This window comes from Molothrus aeneus, chromosome 10 (assembly GCF_037042795.1).
Source record: "Molothrus aeneus isolate 106 chromosome 10, BPBGC_Maene_1.0, whole genome shotgun sequence".
NCBI classification, from domain to species: domain Eukaryota; kingdom Metazoa; phylum Chordata; class Aves; order Passeriformes; family Icteridae; genus Molothrus; species Molothrus aeneus.
Window position 1 is genome coordinate 22550581 of NC_089655.1, and position 17614 is coordinate 22568194.

The following is a 17614-nucleotide window of genomic DNA, read 5'->3' on the forward strand; positions in this document are numbered from 1 at the left end:
GAAAGGCGGGAATTATTTCAGCATACCTGAATTAAAGTTTATGTGTAATTTTTTTTTCTTATATTTTTAATGTCATTCTTTTTCCTCTTTCTTTAAAGTAGCTAGCATAATATTAAATGTTTGGAAGCACCAGACGTCTTTGTTGTTGTAATTAACAGCAAATGGGTGAGGAGTGATGATAGACAAGCTCTTTAATGCACTTGCAATAATTCTTCAAAGGAAGTAATTTGGTTTGAGTATTGGTAAGTGGATGGAAGTTAGTGTAGCATGAAATCCACATTCATGGTGTTGATAATGGGATGTGAGCTATTGCACAGACAGCAGCATCCCTTGGGATTTGATGGGTTTATTGAGGTGAAGAAACTGTTGGAATTTGCCCTGGTTAAACTCTTGTAGTGTGAAATAAACCACACCCATCTTCAGCTGTCTGTAAGTTACAAGCCTGTCTTTAAATTGATTAGGAAGAGATTTGAGTTAAGCTGGGGTACACAGACTATGTGGAGTTTGGGTTTCTTTAGCTATGTAGTCTTTAAAGTTGACTCAAACTTTGTTTAGCTCAAACAGCAGGTTTTGGATTGTTACTTTTAGCTGTACATCCATTATCAGCACAGAGGAACCTGCTGGAATGATGAAATTTGAGTACCAGTGTGGCAGGGGAGCAGGCAGAAAGGATGTGGCTAATTAGTGCTTGATTTATTTATGTTGATGAGGTGCTTTAGTGTTTGCCTCACTGGCAAATTGTGTTGCCTAGTACAGAGAAGAGGGATTCATTAAAGAAAAACCAGACAGAAAGAGGGAACTCCTCTGTGTGTTTAAATTCCAAGTGTATTTCTGAGGAGTTTGGGATTGCCTTTGCTGCACTTCCCTGGCAGCCCTGAGGGCCCAGCTCAGGGATATTTTAGGGTGTGCATTTCCCCATGGGGTTTAACTTTGATTCTTCCAGTCTCAGTGTTTAACAGTTGTTTTTATGCTTTATCTGTTCAATAATTCCTGTATTTTCTCAGAATACTTCAGGAGGTTGATCACTGTCTATCCCTTGTTATCTACAATTTGATGCTGTTTTCTCTCTACCCAGTGTTCTTGCAAATCTGGAGGGCTTTTTATCTCTAATATTCTCACACAGCATCTCTGATATCACACCATTTTTAAGTTATCCCTTTAAATATTTGCTTTCAGTGGAATGTGTTAAAGTTAACTTGTATAAATGGTATTTTTTTTTTTTTTATTAACTACTTTCCCTCCTTGAGCTTGCTCAGCTGACCTGTATTTTACTATTAAATAGCCTTTGGGCCCCTCAAATCCAGTGTGTGACCTCCTCCTGTCCAGCTGTGCTGGTCCTGCCAGCTCACATTAGCCAAGAGAAAAAACTTTCTTCTATTCAGAATTAATAGAATCTTCTTTTATCTTGGAAAGTGATAAAGGAATAATTGTTTGAAATGATGTTAAAATTGAGTGCTTGGGTTTTGTGACACAATAAGAAAAATGTTTTGTGCACAAATCTGATGCTTTGTCAGCACTGAAATGCTTCATTTTAGGTTCTGTGGCACCAGGTGTTTTAACTTCCACGTGCCATTGAGGTGTTTGGGCCCATGGGTGGAGATTTTTTGAGCACATTTTATCTGTATTAATGCTGAATTTCAGGCAGTTTTCCATTTGGGAAATTTCCAATCCTTATCGTTTCCCTAGGTCCTGCTCTCCCCAGGAGGCTGAGATCCACGAGCTGCAGAAGAGTTTCCAAGCACCCTGGCAGCTCTAAGTCTCTGCACTGTCAACTTTTGTTTCTTTTTCCATTAGCCATTATTCCATTCTTTTTCCATTATTTCCAGCAGCAGCAGGAAATGCCCAGTTTTGCACTGAGCTGCATTTATCCCACAAACATTCCAGCCCAGCAAGGCTCTGGATGTTCACCCTCAATTTAAACCCCCTGCTGTATGAATTTGCTTTTTTTGGAAGAGTATTTTCTTTTTACAACCTGGGTAAAAAAAAAAAAAAAATTAAAAAATCAAGTATTCAAAATACCACTGAAGTCTTGAGAGGAGGGATTAGCTCTGCTCTGTGAGTTATTGTGTTCCTCTGTATCAATTTGTCTGTGACAGAAGGAATTTATCTTCCCAAATCAGGTGAGATGGTTTCACTTCCTAGCCATTGGTACAATTTTCCTCTCCTTGGTGCTTTCTATAGTTTTGGTTCAAGAAAGCTGTGTTTTAGTTAATATTAATCTGCTTGCACATGAACTTTAGGGAATTGCCCAAATGAAACAGCCAAGGAAATCTTTTCCCTGGTATCATAAATGTAATAAAAAAGGGGTTTTTTTCCCAGTTAAATTTAATTTTCAGTTGCTCTAGGATTTTATTGGCACTTCATATAAACAAGTTTTGTGCTCCATTTCCCTCTATATATGAGTGGTTTTGGATGTGTAATGAGTTTTTTACTGTTTTAATTTCAATCAAATTCCCATTCCAACAGGTTCCTAACTCTAAATCCTTGAAATTCTCTTTTTTTAGGAGAATTTGTACTGGGCATCATGAATGTCAATGATTTTGTAATTCTCCCAGGCTCAAAAGCTGGAACCTCAGTGAGATTAAAAACAAAGTAAGTGCCTTCAATCTGATTGGGATTGAGATGTGCTTTCATAGTTTTTAATAAGTTTAATGCAACATTAACTGAAAGAATGGAAGAGCAAGAAGAATCATGATGTGTTTCTTTTCTAGCATTTCTCTATGCTTTTATCCACAAGCCTTTCTTTTCTCAGGCTTTAATCTACTTCCTGATTAAATTGTAGGTTTTATAACCAACCCTGTGTATCCACTGGATAATACAAGCATACTAAAGAAATCAGTGGATTGTTTATTTTAATATAATTATACCCCAAACCTTTGAGTACAGGCACAGTTGTATCAGTTTGTTTGTTGGAATTTGCACTTGACCTGCCCTAAATTTTCCAGAGCTGTTTTCAGTCCTGCTGGGAGATACAGGAGGGACATGGCTATAATGACAAATTTTCCAGCTTCTTTAAAGTTCTTCAGATACCTTACTGACTTCCAGGTGACTTCTAATGAATATTTCCCTATTTCCTCCAGAACTGTCAAGGAATTGCAGCTGGAGAAAGCTCAGTTAGAAGCAGAAAACAAAGAGATGGAGAGGAGATTATTGCAGCTGCAGTCAAACATGAGCAGAGAAAAAGAAGAGAGGAGGTAGGTTCAGTTTCTCTCTGGAAAAAAGGAATCCAATGAGATGCTCCCTCCACACCTCCAACTCCCCATGTGGGATCTTTTGTAAAGTTTGGAATTTGCAATTAGATTGCAGAGAGGAGACTGACTATTTCTTCCCAATGTTAAACTTGCTTCCTTATGACTTTGTTAATTTGTAACTCCCATATGATATTTGATCTGTTTTCCTCATTTATTCCCTCTCCCTTTTTCCCCTGGCTGGCTGGATTTGTCCCCTTAGTTTTCAAACAGGAGACAGAGTAGTTTCTCCTTGTTTATTTCTGATGTTTCTGCAGAGGATGCTGTTGATATTTTTGATCCCCTTTTACATTTGCGTGGCTTCCCAGGGAGGCCTCTCCTGCATGGTGGCAAACAGGGCTTGGAACCAGGCACAGTGTAACGAGGCAAATGCTGGGGTGAGGTTTCAATCTGAGTCACTCTGAGTGTTGGCAGATTCCTGCAACACCTGCTTCCTTTTCCTTGAGTTTCTGCCTGCTGGGAATGCAAATGCCTTGGCTTTGGATGCCTTGGTGCTGCTGAGCTGTTGGCAGCTCTGTGAACACTGCCCTGAGCTGCTGGGGCAGTGTTTTCCAGGGGATGTGTGGCACTTTTGTCTCCATGGTGTTGTTGGTTTGTTCTCAAGGCCTTGTCCCTGCAGCCCCTGATAGGGTGGCAGTGCTGAGCTCCAAGGACAGGAGGCTTTGGCATTTGCAGCACTGCAATCATGGAGTGGTTTGGGCTGGAAAGGATCTGAGAGTTCCTGCATTGTTAGCAGTGCTGGATCAAGTCCTGCAGTAAACTGGGACAATGAAGGCTCACACAAAATGTACTTTTGTTTTTATTCTTCTGAAACCAACCTTTGAGAATTGACAAGTTTGGGGTTTTTTTTCTAAGTTTAAGAACTTGGACCAATTTAATGGTTTAAAGATAAGCACTTTCTCACACATTTGTTGTATTTGCTGCTTTTAAAGGAGACTTGAAGCAGGTTTCAGTGGAAGAGAGTATTTGTGCTTTTGGGAACTTGATTGTCCTGTAGAGAAGAATTTTATTTTTGTGATGTTTTGTTCATATTTAACAAGCTGAAGGAAAATTTTTGTGCTTCTCTTGCTTGCAGAAGGCTGAATTCTGAAGTATTTTCTTGCCTTGGTTTGTAGGAAGTTGGGTGCTTATCATTGGAAATCTGGGCAGGCAGGACCAAGGACCCCCCAAACCCGAACTGTGGCACAAAATAATGAAAACAGGAAAAAGGTAGGAAACCGTATTTTCAAGTGAAGCTATCTAAAGTAAAACAAGAATTAGAACTGGGTTTATGCTGCAGAACAGGAAAATTTCAAATACTGCAACACCGAAAGGTTGAGCCCCATCAGAGTAAAATTCCTGACTGCTTATATTTCCCTGCCAAGCTTCTGATTCCCTTTGAGCTGGAGGAACATCAAATTTTGTTGGGTGATCAGTTGCAATGAACAGCAAATTATCCCTGCTCCTACAGATTTAATCCTGTCAGAGTGGCACTGGTAGTGGTGGAACTCATCAGGAGCCTGGCTTTGGCTGGCTGGTGCCCAGGATGGATCTGAAATACTGAAAGGCTTTGGGTGCAAACTTGGAGTGCAAATTCTCTGCCTTCCCAGATAAAATACACCACAGTTCAAGTCTTTAACTCAGTTATATTGACTCTTGTTTTATGACATCCTTGCTCAGACCTAAAAAGAAGGGATGTAGAACTTTCCTGCTAAATCTTTGAAAAATCTGGTTTTTTCTTCAGTAAGTACAAATGGGGTACTTATCTTATTTTGGAAAAATCTGTGGCAAATTTTTTAAACTGGCAGAAAATGAGAACTCAATAAAATTGCCTCCTTGTCTGTGAGAGGAGAGGATCAGAATGAAAAGGTTTTCTTCACACACCTCTTTCCCTTCCCCATTCTCTGAGACAAGGAACTCGTAGCTGTTGCTGCTTCAAGGACTTGAGGTTTCAGCTGGGGTGGCTGAGGAGATGAATGGGCAGAACTTTAAAAACAGCAAAATTAAAATAAGGGGTGAGTGAGGGGTAGTGTGGCTGCAGGATGAACTCAGTTTGCAGGGGAAAACTGAGGAGCAAAAATGCTGAAAATTATGAATTACTGGGATGTTAAATCATGGAAGGGCTATGTGGACAATGTTTTGTGTCTGGGGAGGGAAACTGGTCCTGGGCTTCATGGCTGTCATGAGCAATACATGGAGTTTTCTCTTTAAATGCATGCCCTATTTCCCTAAAAGAATTTTCATTCTGTAAAACTTGCTGTCTGTTCATTAGCATTAAAACCTTGTACAGATATATGGAAATATTCTTTCCTCTAGGTTTCTCCACAAAGAGTGAAGTTACAAGTACTCAAACAGATTCAAGGTAAAGACATCTTCCTTAACCAAGTAATTCTGATCGATTATTGCTTTGTAGAGGTTGCTGCAATTAAACACTGAAGAAATCAGAGAGTGGAACACTGGATTAGTTGAGATTTTTGTTGTTTGTTGTGTTTCAGAGCCAGTGAAAAAACCAGTCAAGCCTAAAAGAGGAAATGTGGTAGCTCATGAGAAGTTGGGAGTAAAGGGGGTGGGCTATGGACCACCTGAAATTAAGGGTGGCCTGCTGGTAAGTAAATGGTTAAAAACAACTCACAAGCAACACAATTTAATGTGTGTAGAATGTTTTTGTGTCACTTTCTCTCTCTGATAATTACTTAGTGCCTGTAAAGTAAAGAGAGATTTTACAGACTGCTCTCCCTGAATGCAAGAAACAGATGAAATGGTTCTGTTGTCAGAACTGTGACCACTTCTTTAACTGGTAACTGTTAAAGAATTTATTTAAACTCTGTTTTTATTAACTTTCCCAGCATGTGGCCATGGCTGAAGGAGGCTGATCTCATCCTTAACTAAAGAACACTACTTTGTGATTAAAGAAAGATGTGTGGTTGCAGGCAAAGGGGCCAAAATTAAGTGGTCCATGAATATTTTGTAATTTTAAATCCTTACGTAAAGCATGTGTTGAATTCTGACTGATTTCCAAGCTGGCACCTCGTTAGCTGTGTTATAGTGGAAATTTCTATTATCAAGTACGAGGTGATTTCTATTTAATTAAGGGTATTTTTGCCTATTAGCAAGTAGGAAATAGGAAACAAATAATAAATAGGAAAGCCAGCCTCCAGAGTGTGGTGTAGCCTCATACAACTCGATTTTAAAGTAATTTATGTGAAGTTCCATGGTTGAATAAGAAAAGAACATTTTTATTCTAAAAAAGAATAATTTCTCTTAGGGTGTGGAGGGAGATCTCTCTGTAATACACGATGTGATTTTTTTTTTTTCCCCATTTTTATTAAACCAGTTGGAACTGCTAACCCTCCAAAGGAACTGATATTTTGTGCGTGTCTTTGTAACGCTTTTCCTTTGGGGAAAAAATACGCGCGGATTTGGAATTTAAGAAAACTTGCCAACAAAAAAACCGCGGGGATTTTTTTGCCGTGCTCCTAATTTCACTCAACAAAGACCTTGGCACACCCCCAGCAGCGCAGATCGCGCGTGTTTTGTTTTTTCCCAGCGGTTTTTGGGGAGCGCTCCCGGCCCTGGAGCGATCCCCGGAGCGCGGGGGCGGCTGCAGTGCCGGGGCCGGCCGCTCGAGGGCGCTGCGCCCCCGCGGGACGCTGCGGATCCCGCATCCCGGGGAACCCCGCGCTGGCAGGGATCCAGCCGGAGCAAGAACGGGGCTGGAAATCCGTGCTGCTGCGGGGAAGTGAGCTGCCAGTCGCTGGAGTTGTTCCCTGCTGATCCTCTGTTCACACAGTGAACTTCGTGCCCTGCTCACCCCGCACTGCAGTAAGGGGATGGGGGAATGCCCTGGATGTGCGGATACTGACACCTTTAACAGCCACTGTTTATTGCTTTTGGAGCCACAAGTGCCATTGGATGTGCAGCCAGCCCCTGGATCAGTTAAAGCACAGGGCAGGTGGAAAGAAGGGTTTGGGAAAACATCCTGAGGGTGTAGGGGCTGCTGATGTTTTGTGATGGTGTTCGCAGGGGTCTTAGGGTGAGGGAAGAGATGAGAATGTTGACTCCATGTTTTAGAAGGCTTCATTGATTATTTTATCATATATATTATATTAAAACCATACTAAAAGAGTAGAAGATATGACTTCATCAGAAAGAATGATAACAGAGGGTTATGACTGACCGAGGCAGTCTGGACGGCTGGACTGTGATTGCTCATTAATTAGACACAACCACATGAGCCCAATCCCAGATGCACCTGTTGCATTCCACAGCAGCAGATAACCATTGGTTACATTTTGTTCCTGAGGCCTCTCAGCTTCTCAGGAGGAAAAAATCCTAAGGGAAGGATTTTTCAGAAAATATCATGGCTACCACGTTTGACTCTCATCTTTCTGCCTGTACCTTTGCTGCTTTGTTGTGGTAAGAGCAGGTCACTCACTTGGAGAATGTGTAGACAAAGGATTTTTTTTCCCATAAATACATTAATTATTTCATGGTTTTGCTTGATAATAATCCAGGAGTTGGTAATGAAAACCTTTCACAGTAATTTTCTTTGTTCTAATAAAGGTTGCAAAACCACTGGGTTGAAAGTCCCAGTGTAGGAGTGTTTTTCTCCTTTTGTAGCTGTTTTCAATCAATCTCATCAATTACAGTTTGGACTTCCCTGGACTGCTGTATTAATGCCTATCCCAGTTAGCCCCTTAAATGACCATTTTCCTCTTGCTGACCTCTCCAGATGTGCCCCTGTCCACTGGGAAGCTTCAATAAGCAGCTCTTCATTAGTAAAGCACATAGCTCATAAATTCCTTTAAATGAGACATGCTGCATTAAGTGCCTCATTTAATCCATTCCTACAGGTGCTGTCCATGGCTTTATATCCAAAACATGGGATGTGGGTGTCCATGGCCACTGCTCTGATACCAGAAACCTTTAAAAGCAGGGGTTTTGTGTGTCTGGTAATAAAAACTTTGCCTTTCTTATTTAGTTCTTGATAGGTTTTTGCAGTTAATTGTGAGCAGGATCCTATAAAATAGGAGTGATCTTGATTACCAGGTAGCTCAGCAGAGCCCAGAAAAGTGAGTGCTACAGTTCCACAGCTGACACTAAAAATGTTGCTGCTCCTCAGAAATGCATTATCAGTAACGTTGTGGAACTGATTTAGGAACCAGGCTCAGCATCAACCAGCGTGAGCCCTGGGAAGCAGGACCAAGGATTGCTGCTGAGTGGTGCCTTTGATGAGAAGGCATCTGCAGAGTCTTTCCAGGAAGCTTTGCTTCAGTGGAGGAGAGGTGAGAGTGATCCTGGAGGAGGCCTGTGTGCCAGTGAGGTCCCATCAGGTATGGTTTGTTCTGGCTAGGACATTTTAACTACAATAGGAGCCCTTTGGGAGAGTTAGATTTTAGATTAATGAAGGCAGATATTATGTGAAGCTAAGAAAACCCATTTTACTCTTTCTCAGTGTGTCTTCATTAATAACAATCATCTCTGAAGGGTCTTTTAATGATATTCAGGGTGTTTAGCTCAGTTTTTGTAATGATCCCTGGCAGTGGCCAGGATGTCCAGCCCATGTCCCTGTACCCTCCCATGGCTTTGTGTCTCACGTGGCACTTCAGCATGAGCTGCAATGCTCAAACATAAAACCAGTTTCAAACTGAGGCAAGGAATGTGCAGGGCTCAGGATTTTGTGTGTTCTATCCAAGTACATTTTCTGCTTGCCTTCCACAGGCTCTTAATATTTCTTTGTCCCAATGAAAAGCTGCAATCAGCTGAAGTATGCATGGAAAAATATGGAAAATTCCTCTGGTCTGATTGGATTTGTGCAAATCCAATCTGTGTCTTGTTCCTCTAGTCCACGGATGGTGGTTTTTCTCTGTGCCTTTTTGTACAAAATAATATTAAACTGATTTTTTTTCCTTTTTCTCTTCTTTTCTGTGGGGTTTTGATCTGTGGAGTCATGGATTTCCATCTCCCCCACTCTTTCTATGGCTGCAGTGTGTAATCTGTAATAGATGAGTTTTTATGGCTGCTCCCAATACTGCCTGTGTTCTGTAAATATAATATTGCTGGCCATTTAAATTTTGGAGTTATGTGAAGACTGAACTAAGCAGGCTCAATGTGATGTTCATTCAAAAACAATGTAGGTAAAGAGGACATTTATAATGCTAAACAGCTGTATTTCTTTTTTCAAATAACTCTGACAGAAGCTGTGGGGAATTGTGAGGTACAGACCAGTGTTAGTGCTCTGAAGGAACCCATCCATGTGGAATTCCAGAAGGATGGCCTGAGCTACATGGAGAAACTCCTGCTGAAGAAATACAGAAGGTATTGTTGCATTTGCTGCTCCTAATGAGAGAATTCAGAAATACCGAATTAACAAAAATCCAAGTGAAACTTTTAAAATATTAGATATATTATCAAGAGTCAAGGGGAGTGTATACAGGGAGATTTATTTTAATAAAATACCAGACTTGATCACTTGATAGTTCAGAATTCCTGCAAAGGAAGTATTTAGAGAGATTTTCTTTGCTATCAGTTTATTGTAGAATTTGAAGACTGGTAATGATATTTGGCTACTTGATTTTGGGGCATTTGCTACAGGAGTTTTATAGAGAAAAGGAGTTTCCAGGATTCTTTTGTGGGCATTACAGAGTTGTTTTCTGAGTTCTTGAGAAGCAAGTCACCTCAATGAAGTTAGGAGGAGTTAGTTAATGCTGCTGCAGTAAATTGGCTGGTAGGGTTTTTCCTTTTTCTTTGATATATTTTTAAAAGTATGACTTTTTAAGATTGATTTTTATTTTTTTTCCCTGTTTCAGAACTCCAGTTGATCAATTTTTTGCAAGTTGCATGAAAGATTCAAGGCCTGTGCAAGCCCTGAGTGTTCAGCAGGATGGGGCTGAAGGAGGAGGACAAGGAGATGATGATGATGATGATGATGACATTGAGGAGTTAACAGGTGTAACAGATTTCCATTTATTCAATCCAAAATACCTTTTCCTTGAGATTTTTCTATGATTGCTGAACATTTCCACTCTTAACTAGTTTGCCAAAAGCAATAATAAAAGGAGAAATTTGTGGGTTTTCCACAATGAACAAAAACGTTGCATTTTTGAGTGTGTTTTGAACAGGAAAAACTGAAATGCATGAAATTATTTATATTTCACAGATGAAGAGGTGAAGAAATACTGGGCATCTATTTATAGAGCTGAAGAATCCAACACTGTTTCTGAAAATGCAGAGTCCTCTTTGCAAATTGAGTTCCTTGATGATGTGAGTACTGATAAAGGACTTGATGAGTCTCAACAATGAACTGATTTGTTCAAGTTTTGATCTGTTGAATGTTTAAAGTAGCAGCAGTTAAATAACTTCCAATAAGGAGGAATGCTGGTGCATTGTTTGTTTTCCATACAAATGTGGAAAACTGATAGTTCCAAAAGTTCCCTGTGCTTTTTTTCTGTTGTGTTCAGGAACCTGCACTGTATGGGATTTATACACAAATAAAGTATGGCAGCTTCTCAGCAGTCTTAATTTTTTTTCTTTCTTTTTAAAATTTTTATATTATTTTTTATTTTTGTTCTTTATTCAGTCTCAGAGTGAGGACTTGGAAGAATCTTCAGACTCTTCAGTGGAGGAAACTGGAGATGTGGGAATGAATAAGCAAGGAAAAACTGACCCAGTGGAGGGTGGAAGGTATCAGGAATGCAGAGACTGTGGGAGAGGAAATAATCCCAAATTTGTGCTAGTTCCTGAGAAATGGAGGCTTTTCTTTGCCTCTGCAGGCAGTTAGATTTGAGTTATGTGTGCAGTGTTTCAAAGCCACTAAGGAATATTAACTGCCTGTAACTAGAGAGGCATCACCTTGAAATCCTAACCCATATGGGTAAGATGCATTTCTTTGCACTTGCCTGTCCTGAGTTGTAGTAAAATTCTCTTTTCTGAGCTCTTACCTCAGCAGGATCAGGAATTCACATACATACAGACTTTACCATGGATCAGTGCTCTGCCCGTTGAAGATACTCTTACTTAACTGACCTTGTAATTCCAGACAAAAACAATAACTGATGCATCTGCAATTCTTCTGATCTCCCAACACTTATTGGATTAACTGTGACCTGGTTTGCTTTTTGTATCTTTCTGCTCTTTTCCCCTCCTCTACCAAAGCTCAGCATTTGCAGACTAGGACACAGAACCAGCCCCTTAAAAGTGAAATGGGTATAATGGGAAAGTCTTCTCTGCATTTCACTTCCTCAGCTGAAACTTAATAGTTTTTACTTTTTCCTCTCAACAGAAATCCTGTTTCTCCCAAAGAAATTTCTCAAGGTAAATGTGAGAAGTTCTTTTTATGAAAATACATAAATGTGTTCAGTTTATCATTCTCATATAGGTTGGGGTAGTCAACTACAGTGGGCTGAAAAGTAATTAAAGATCATTAAATTATGTCCCATTCTCTGGGCTATCACAATTTGATTTGATTGCAGTTTGATGGGCTGTGTGAGCACTGTGATAAATACCTATAACAAAGAAAACCAACTTACAGAATCATTCACAGCCTGCTAAGATGGATTTCAAACTTTATAGTGCTTTTAAGGAAATTTTAATAAATTTCCACAATTGCCTTTCTTTAGCTTTAGTGGAGATTTTGTATTTTATAAATTCATGAAGAAAAAATGGTTGACTTGCAGGTTATAATTAATATTCATTACAAGTATTGCTATTTTCATGATTGTGTTGTACTTCTATAGAAAAACTGATTGTCTGCAGCGATCTTGAAATAAATGCAGTGCAGGAGGAGAGCATTGAACCAAAGGCTGGGAGAGGATCCCTGAGCTCCTGTGGACTTGCTGAGGAGATCTCTGAGCCCACTGAGGGGGTGAGCAAAGATCTCCCTGGGGCTGACCTGAGGAGCAGCAGGGATCTGGAGACAGAACTGCAGCAGAGCAGGAGAGAGCCACAAGAACTGGGCAGGGTCTGCAACGCCCAGAGCTTGGTCCTGCCTGGAACTGCAAAATCTTCAGCAGTAAGTGATGGTGTCTTTAATTGCTGAATAAATTAGGAATGGTGCTTTATCCCTTTAGATTTAGGGGATTGTCACTGCCTGCCATATTTGATATGCAGGGGATGAAAGGCTCCACTTTGTGGTGTCAGGTTTTCTGTTTAGCTTCAAAAACTTCTCAGACATAAAAAAGGTGTTGGAGGAGCAGCTCTTCCCATGTTTGTATTGACAGTACTTCACCTCTTGTCTGAATGACCAAATAAGGTGCTCTATCTTATCTAACAAATTATTCAGATCCTCATTTGCTGAAAATAAAATTAAAAGCAAAAACAAAAGATGGAAAAGGTTAGGACATTGATTTGGAGTCATTGGTAAACAGTGGTCACCTTCCTTTATGTACCTAAAAGTGAACACAAAGAAAATCTGCTTTTCATGTCCCTAGTGAAAAAACAGACTGAAGCTCTCACAACATGAGAAGTTTTTAGGATTTTCAAGCATATATCTTGAGCAAAAACATCATCCTCATGAATATCTATTACAGCTGGCTGTCCAAATCAGTCTGTGCTCTATGAAAAGAGCATTTTATTAATCTAAACTTGCTGGGGTAATTATAAAGTTTCCTGTTTGTAATCTCTCTGTTTTATTCAAGTTACAGGATGTAGCCAAAAGACAGAAATGTGGTTCTGCATCATATCAGGGACTTGAAGGTTTCTTTGTTGTAGGTGCAAACCCTAAACAAGAAAAGCTGGAGGCCCCTTCTTCCCTGTCTGCTGCCTCCAGCCCTAGGGACAGGAGTATCCCTTTTCCAGGTACTGTTGTGTGAATAAATCCTCAAAAATATACATATTTATCATCTTTTTACAGTTCCCTTCCATCCAGCTTGCTTTAGGAGTCACTTCAGGGTGACAGCCATGCCACATAAGTGGTGCTGGGCAAGGAGAAAATAAAGTCCCTACTTTGAGGCAGCCTAGTGCCATAAATTTAATCTTTATAATTATGATTAAACTGTATATGATTATATTGATTATAGTATGTATTATGTATAATATATAATATAATACAAATGTAATTATTTATATTGGTATATCCCCTGATAATAGAGTTCCATGAAGTTCCTATTGCTTTCCATGGTGTATATGAAACAACAAGTGAACATCATTAATCTGATTAAATCTATCACTTGAAATCAGGCTTTTGGTCTGTTGCATGTCTGTAAAAAAAATTGTGTGTCTTCTTTAATCTGCACATGACTGTTCCTATATTTGCTGCATTTAAATGCATATTAACACAAAACCTGCCAATAATTTCCTGTAATAATGTTGGATTTCAGGAGATGAGCAGTGGGTTTCTGAGAGGAGCCTGAGTGAATGTGCTGACGACTCTGTAGTTCAAGGTGTCTTGGAAAGTCAGCTGAACGGAGCTGCAAAAGCTTTCCAGGCTCAAAATCAACTTTCTCACCTGATGGCAGCATGGATGCCATGGCCAGGTAGGCACAGCCACAGCTCTGAGAACCTAATTAGGTTAATTTTAATTGAGGAAAATGAAAATTTTCCACAAAATTTTAATTTTCCGCAATTAAAATTGGAAAATTGAATTTTGTTTGAGTCGGTCATTTCTATATCTTCATTTGTGTATTTGTATTTTGGGTTTTTTTTAACAGGCTTTTTATTTTATATATATATATATTTATATATATATTATATATATATTTATATAAATACATATTTATATATTTATATTTTATATATTTTATTATTTATTATTAATATAATTATTATTATTTATTTTATATATTATATTATTATTATATGTTTTTTGTATATTTGTATTTTAGTGGTTTTTTGAATAGGCTTTGGTGTTAAAAAATACCTCTTTTCAGCTCTCCCCAAGAATTCTTTTTATTTAGCTTAGTTTCTGCTTCTGCTGCTGCCCTTTTACTCCACTCTTAGCTTGAATATTTAGAGAACAAACCCTCTAGAAGAAGTTTCTGTATTTGTGTGTGTTGGTTGTCTCTGGTACAATTTGGGAGTGCTCTAATAAAGGATTTCTTCTGCTACAGAAGCAAGTCTGATTATATGAACTCTAGGAAACAGGGACTCAAGTAATAACTGTATCTGCACTTTTGTGTTACCTTTCTCAATTTCAACTGTCTCCATCCCAAGAAATGTAGCTCTGCATTATTTCTCACATCAGGAGCAACCAGGTTGACATTTTAATTTAAATAATGCTGTGTGCAGAAATCGAAGCTGTCAATTTTGAATCCCAGGAAAATATTGGAAAGGGTCTATATTTTATTCATGTTAGTTTAAATGAAAGAAAAAAAAAGAACCAAACTTCAGAGCTTTCTGCAATCATTGTGTCTCCCCTCACACAAAATTTGTGGCATTGTGCAGAATACTTAAATCATGTATTTCTTTTCTGAAAGATACTTCTGAAGTAGGAGGTGGTGAATTTATAGGTGTTAATAAAGAACTTACAAATACACTGGAAAGTACAATCTTAATTTTTTAGTAGTGATATTTTTCATTAGCTAGAGTTGGTTTGAGACTTTTAATGGCAAGTTTTTTTTTTCAATATTTTGAATTTTTTTTCAAGCTGGTAATGAGGATACTGCATCTTTTTCTTCATATTTGCTCCTAAGACATTTCAGGCCATGAAAATCATTCCAGCTTAGCTTGTGAAGATGGAACCTCCTCCAGCAGAGCCATGGAGAAGATCTCTGGAAATGCAGATTTCCAGAGCACCCTGGAGCTGAAAGATCACGACACATTTGATATTTTTGGGTAAGTTCAACTTGCTGGCTGTGTTTTTTATGACATTTTAGATTATTCAAGATGCCAACCGTGTCAGAACTGAAATAAAAACAGCCCCAGCTCTCTTGTAATTAGCAGGTAAAGCACAATTAAAGTCAGCATGACCTGTGTGGTGTCTTGGTGTTCTAAGCCCCTTCTCAGGCAGCTCAGAGTCAGAACTGAGGGATCTATTTTGTTTTTTGGACTCCAAATGATAAATTTGGGGACTGTGGGTTTTTCAATGCATTAACACAGAGATTTATGAGGTGAATCTCTTATAATCATCTGCATTCTTGGGTTGTGACTCGCCATGTATTTGTTATTTTGCCTTGGACACTGAGGAGATGACTGGAGAGAAGGAAGTTGCTGAAGTTTTGTGTCTCACTGGTTTCTCACTGGGATCTCCTCCCCAGCAGGGTCAGAGGAGCACTGAAGGGAGCTCCATGCTGTGTGCTTAGAGCTGATTCAGAGATTTGGGACAAAAAATGAGGGAAAAGCTGAATTAGAGTAGCTTGTACTGCCAACATCTCCAGGAAAAGCTTTTTGTTGTGCCTTTTAGTTCAACACATGTGAACATACGTCAGCAGGGCTTAAAGCAGAGAACTTGGGCAATTGGAGGCACTGGAAATCACTGGGGTGTGTTTCTTTTCAGGGACTGGGAGGAAAGCCAAATGGATGCTGAGGAAGCAATTCTGGAGGACAAACAGCAGGTTCTGGCATTGCAGTGAACATGGAAAAGTCAGTTCTGTCTCCACCTTTGTATGGTTCAGAACCAAGAAGATCAAGAGGTGTTTTAAGTTCTGCACAAGACATCATTTACTAAGGAATATTCTGCAAAGTTGTCATTAAAACTTCTTGAAAATACCTTGATTTGGTTTTTTAAAAATCCTTACTATAAAGAAATAACAGAATAAAATATCTTCTCTTGTGCTGCTATTTTTAGGATTGTTTTATTTATTGTTTTTAATTCAATTTAAGTTTCCTTGTCTGCAGGTGGAGTTCTGTGTCTCCAAATGTGGTTTTATGTGGCCAAGCTGGAAAGTGGCACACCAGGGGTATCAATGGGATAAACTGGGGTTTCTGTAGGACCAGGTTTGTGGTGAGAAGCACAGGAGGAGTCCCTGAGGTCAAGTACCCTTTGTCACACGTTTTAGAAGGGACTGCACCTTGTAGAATAGAGTTGAACAGCTCTCCACTGGACATTGAACTTCTCCTGCCACATTCCTTTCTTCCCAACTGCAGCAGGGAGCCCAGAGCAGCAGCAAACCTGTGCTCAGAATCAGATGGGAGTGAATTCCCTTTCTTTCCCTGCTCCAAAATTCCAGTTCAGATGGATCTGTGTCCAGGCAAATCCAGTTGTGCTGTGAGTTACTGCCTTACAGGCCTTTGATAATTTAAAGAACAAAGAGGAAATGCAGTTCAAATCGTCCTGGTTGGTTTGAATTTTAACAAACAGCCCCAAGTGTCCTTTTGAACTTGCTCTATTTGTGTTGTATAAAAAGCTTTTTTCTTCCTCCTCCCCAGAAAGTGCAAGGTTTAATGCAATTAATATAATTTCTGTAAAAGGTCACTTGGCCAATGTGGTGCTTTGATGTAAAGAGGGTTTGGGGACTTTCTGCTCTTGTTGAGGAGATGCTTAATTGTACCCAGTAATTGAGTGGCTTTGAAATTACCTAAATGTTATCTTTTGCTAACATCTTTAGGGTTCTCAGACACAGCAGCTTGCTTAGCTTGAAAGTTCTCTTTCCCTTCATGTGCCTGACTCTTTCCTCCTTTTGTTTCCTTCACTGTGGTTTTTGAGGAAATCTTCCCCCTTGTCCCCTAGTTTTGACAATAAAGGTGTATCAAAAGAAGTGACAAAGATTTCTCTTTTTGTATTGGGGAATTTTGAAAGTGGGATTAATTAGAAGCTTTTGTCTGACAATTGTTCTTAGATGTTTATGGGTGAACTACCTGGCAGAGCTCTAAAATTCATGGAAATTGTTATCCTCAAACTTTCCTTTAGGAAGAGAAGCTTTAAATTCTGCTTTTCTGTGTTCAGAGGTGGCAGGTGCCCTTCACTAATGGATCAGTGGAAGCATTCCAGTGTCTGATTTGGTTTCTGGCAGTTAAACCCACTCTGGTTTGGATTCTCTGCTGTGTTATCTGCCCCCCCAGCAGCTCTGCACTAATATCAGACAACACTGTAATCTTTGCAACAATTTCTTTTACAGGAAAGAGTACTTCAGCCACCCTCATTCATACAAACTAGAGGCATCAGGCTGAACAGACCATTGATTTGATTTCCTGCCTCATTTCTTGCCTTTAAGGTGAGGGCATATTTTCCACCTCAGTTTTCTTTATAGAGTTTACCATATATTGATGTTTTATTACAGCAGTTCTTTGTCAGAAATTGGGAGAATAAAATCACAAAGCAGGAGTTCTGCTTTGGAGATGGAGGCCAGTGCTTTTCTCTCATCAATGTAACCTTTCTTTTTCAGTTACTCTTCCAAATATTCCTATTACACTCATTCCACTGGCACAGGCAGCCTGACTGCTTCCATGCTGTTCCCAACATTTTTTAACAGGAAAACTGATGAAGCAGCTGCTGCTGCAGAGTGTGCCTCAAG

General features: G+C 39.5%; 1 protein-coding gene across 1 annotated transcript; it reads left to right on the forward strand.

Moving 5' to 3' along the window:
- The first annotated feature begins 2503 nt into the window (after nucleotides 1–2503).
- Nucleotides 2504–16860, forward strand: ZBBX (zinc finger B-box domain containing). Its single transcript, XM_066556679.1, has 17 exons — nucleotides 2504–2592; nucleotides 3081–3194; nucleotides 4364–4457; nucleotides 5544–5589; nucleotides 5723–5832; nucleotides 8386–8560; nucleotides 9425–9545; nucleotides 10037–10176; nucleotides 10387–10490; nucleotides 10807–10910; nucleotides 11509–11540; nucleotides 11963–12237; nucleotides 12863–13022; nucleotides 13544–13699; nucleotides 14855–14996; nucleotides 15658–15743; nucleotides 15999–16860. Exons 1-16 carry the CDS (start codon nucleotides 2525–2527, stop codon nucleotides 15731–15733), a joined length of 1917 nt encoding a protein of 638 aa, XP_066412776.1. The 5' UTR covers nucleotides 2504–2524; the 3' UTR covers nucleotides 15734–15743; nucleotides 15999–16860.
- The last annotated feature ends 754 nt before the right edge of the window (nucleotides 16861–17614 follow it).